Consider the following 2,212-nt stretch of genomic DNA (forward strand, 5'->3'; position numbering starts at 1 on the left):
TTTATTAATAACTTTATTTAAGTAGATTATTATGTAAATTATTAAGCAATTATTACTAATTTGAATTAAACATAATAAATAAATAAATAAGCAAAAACAAAATGGACAAGGGATTACAGTATTTGCAATTTTGCATTTTTCTGTATTTTTTACAATTATATTTAACTTGTAACTATATCATAATTTCAATGGAAAGACATTATAAAATAATTAAAAATAGTTTATATAATACTTAATTCTTGTCAAGAAGTTAAAACCATAAAGTTTGATTTCAGATGAAAAGAGTACATAACTTATAATAATACTTCTTAATAGAACATCAATCTTTTATTCAAAAAAAAACAAAAAGGGGAACCCTTGAAACACACTGTTGGCTTCCCACCCATATTCAAAAGCTGGCTCCGTCCCAGGTAGCAGCCGATATCGAAATTTAAACTGATGATATGTGGGCCATGGCTGGCTTGTAACTAGGGATGTGAATTTAAAGCAAAGCTACGAAGCACCACGGTTTCCACAGTGAGACCCGGCCCAAAGCCGAAAAGGACCCCCCACTCTAAGCCTTCACCGGCGGTGGCTTTGCCTTCCAAGATTGACATTTTCCTCATCTCATCCAGAACGAAGAGCACACTCGGACTCCACATATTTCCATATTCACTTAGCACATGCCAACTGGCTTTGAGCTTCTCCCTGTCCAAACCAAGTTTTTCTTCAACTCCTCTAAGAACAGCTGGGCCACCAGGATGGACTATGTAAAACAATGTCTTCCAATCGCCAATGCCGAATGGGATCAACGCTTCAATCAAGCATTGCTCGATGTTGTTAGCAATGCACCTAGGAAATCTCTAGACAAGTAATACTCCATTCCCATTTCACGTATTTTCGCTACTATTTTATCAGCAGAATCGGGGATAATTGTCTGATGCGCTGATACAATTTGAAACAAAGGGCGCTCGTTGATGGTGGTATCAGGATTAGCACCAACAATCACAGCTGCAGCCCCATCAGAGAAAAGTGCAGAGCCCACCAGTATGTCTAAGTGGGTCTCTGAGGGTGGTTGGAAACACTCAACCATGAGCTCAGAGCACACAATAAGTACTCGAGCACCAGCATTGTTCTTTGCCAAATCCTTGGAAAGGCGAAGGGCGGTCCCAGCAGCAAAGCAACCTTGTTGATAAATCATGAATTTCTGAACAGAAGGTTTTAGGCCAATGAGCCTAGCAAGCTGGTGGTCCGCACTGGGCATGTTTATGCCTGATGATGTACAAAATATAAGGTGTGTGATCTTTGATATGGGTTGTCCCCATTCTTTGATGGCTTTTAATGCTGCTTCCTTACCAAGCTTGGGTACTTCTGTGACAAGAATATCTTGACGAGCATCAAATGATGGAGCCTTGTAGATTATTAAGTTTGGGTTCTCTTTGATAATATCTTCAGTAAGATGCATGTAGCGTTTCTTTATTGAGGATCTCTCACCTGTCACCAAAATCACAATCAGATAAATCAGAAGGATTGAAAATTTTGATCCAAGAATGAAATCTCTAGCAATTCCATTCCACCTATATATGTGTTTGATGGAAACTCTCTTGATACTTACATATTCGTTTGAATTTGTCTTTCAATTCTATCTTGTGCTCTCTTTTGGTAACTCTAAAGTAGAAATCAGAGTAGTCTACTTGGTAGAAGCAGTGGGGTGGATTTGTTGTGCCAATAGCTAGAATAGTGACTAGCCCCTCAGCTTGGTGAGTCTCCAAGTTTTTTTCTGATGCCATATCTAGAGCTGTTTGCTTTGTTACTTTAGTTAATGTTCTCAAAATTGGGTTTATATAGAACCGATTTGAAAAACTATAGTCTGTACATTGCAGGTTTCAGTATTAGGTTTCGATGTTCATGGAGGTTTTAGGTTTGGTGGGTTAATTAGATTCCTAGCATTCATCGAGTGTTTGACAGAGAGCACTTTAGGCATGTTTAAGTACTATAGAGATTGCTTAGGTGAAGTTCTAAATTGTAAAAGTTATCATAATTGAATTCATGCGTATAAACCTAATTTCAGAATCAGTCAAAGCTTTCCGTCTAAATGCATGAAATATAATGATTAATGTCTTATCTTGAAACGTTTTAATTTTTGGAATACTGATTTTTTTATTACAATTTGATTTTTAATACTAATGGTAATCATAATTTGAATTGAACTAACTATTTTCTAGGTTTTTTT

At 36.8% G+C, this 2,212-nt stretch overlaps 1 protein-coding gene across 1 annotated transcript; it reads right to left on the reverse strand.

Annotated features, from left to right (window-relative positions):
* Positions 1-392: 392 nt before the first annotated feature.
* On the reverse strand, positions 393-1,772 carry LOC110416250 (chalcone synthase-like). Its single transcript, XM_021428179.2, is given in 3 exon segments — positions 393-838; positions 841-1,473; positions 1,595-1,772. Coding segments are annotated over 3 exon segments (1,179 nt in total). The 5' UTR covers positions 1,770-1,772; the 3' UTR covers positions 393-467.
* Between the last annotated feature and the right edge of the window lie 440 nt (positions 1,773-2,212).

Source organism: Theobroma umbraticum, unplaced genomic scaffold (genome assembly GCF_002168275.2).
Source record: "Theobroma umbraticum cultivar Fairchild unplaced genomic scaffold, ASM216827v3 scaffold_51.0, whole genome shotgun sequence".
NCBI lineage: Eukaryota > Viridiplantae > Streptophyta > Magnoliopsida > Malvales > Malvaceae > Theobroma > Theobroma umbraticum.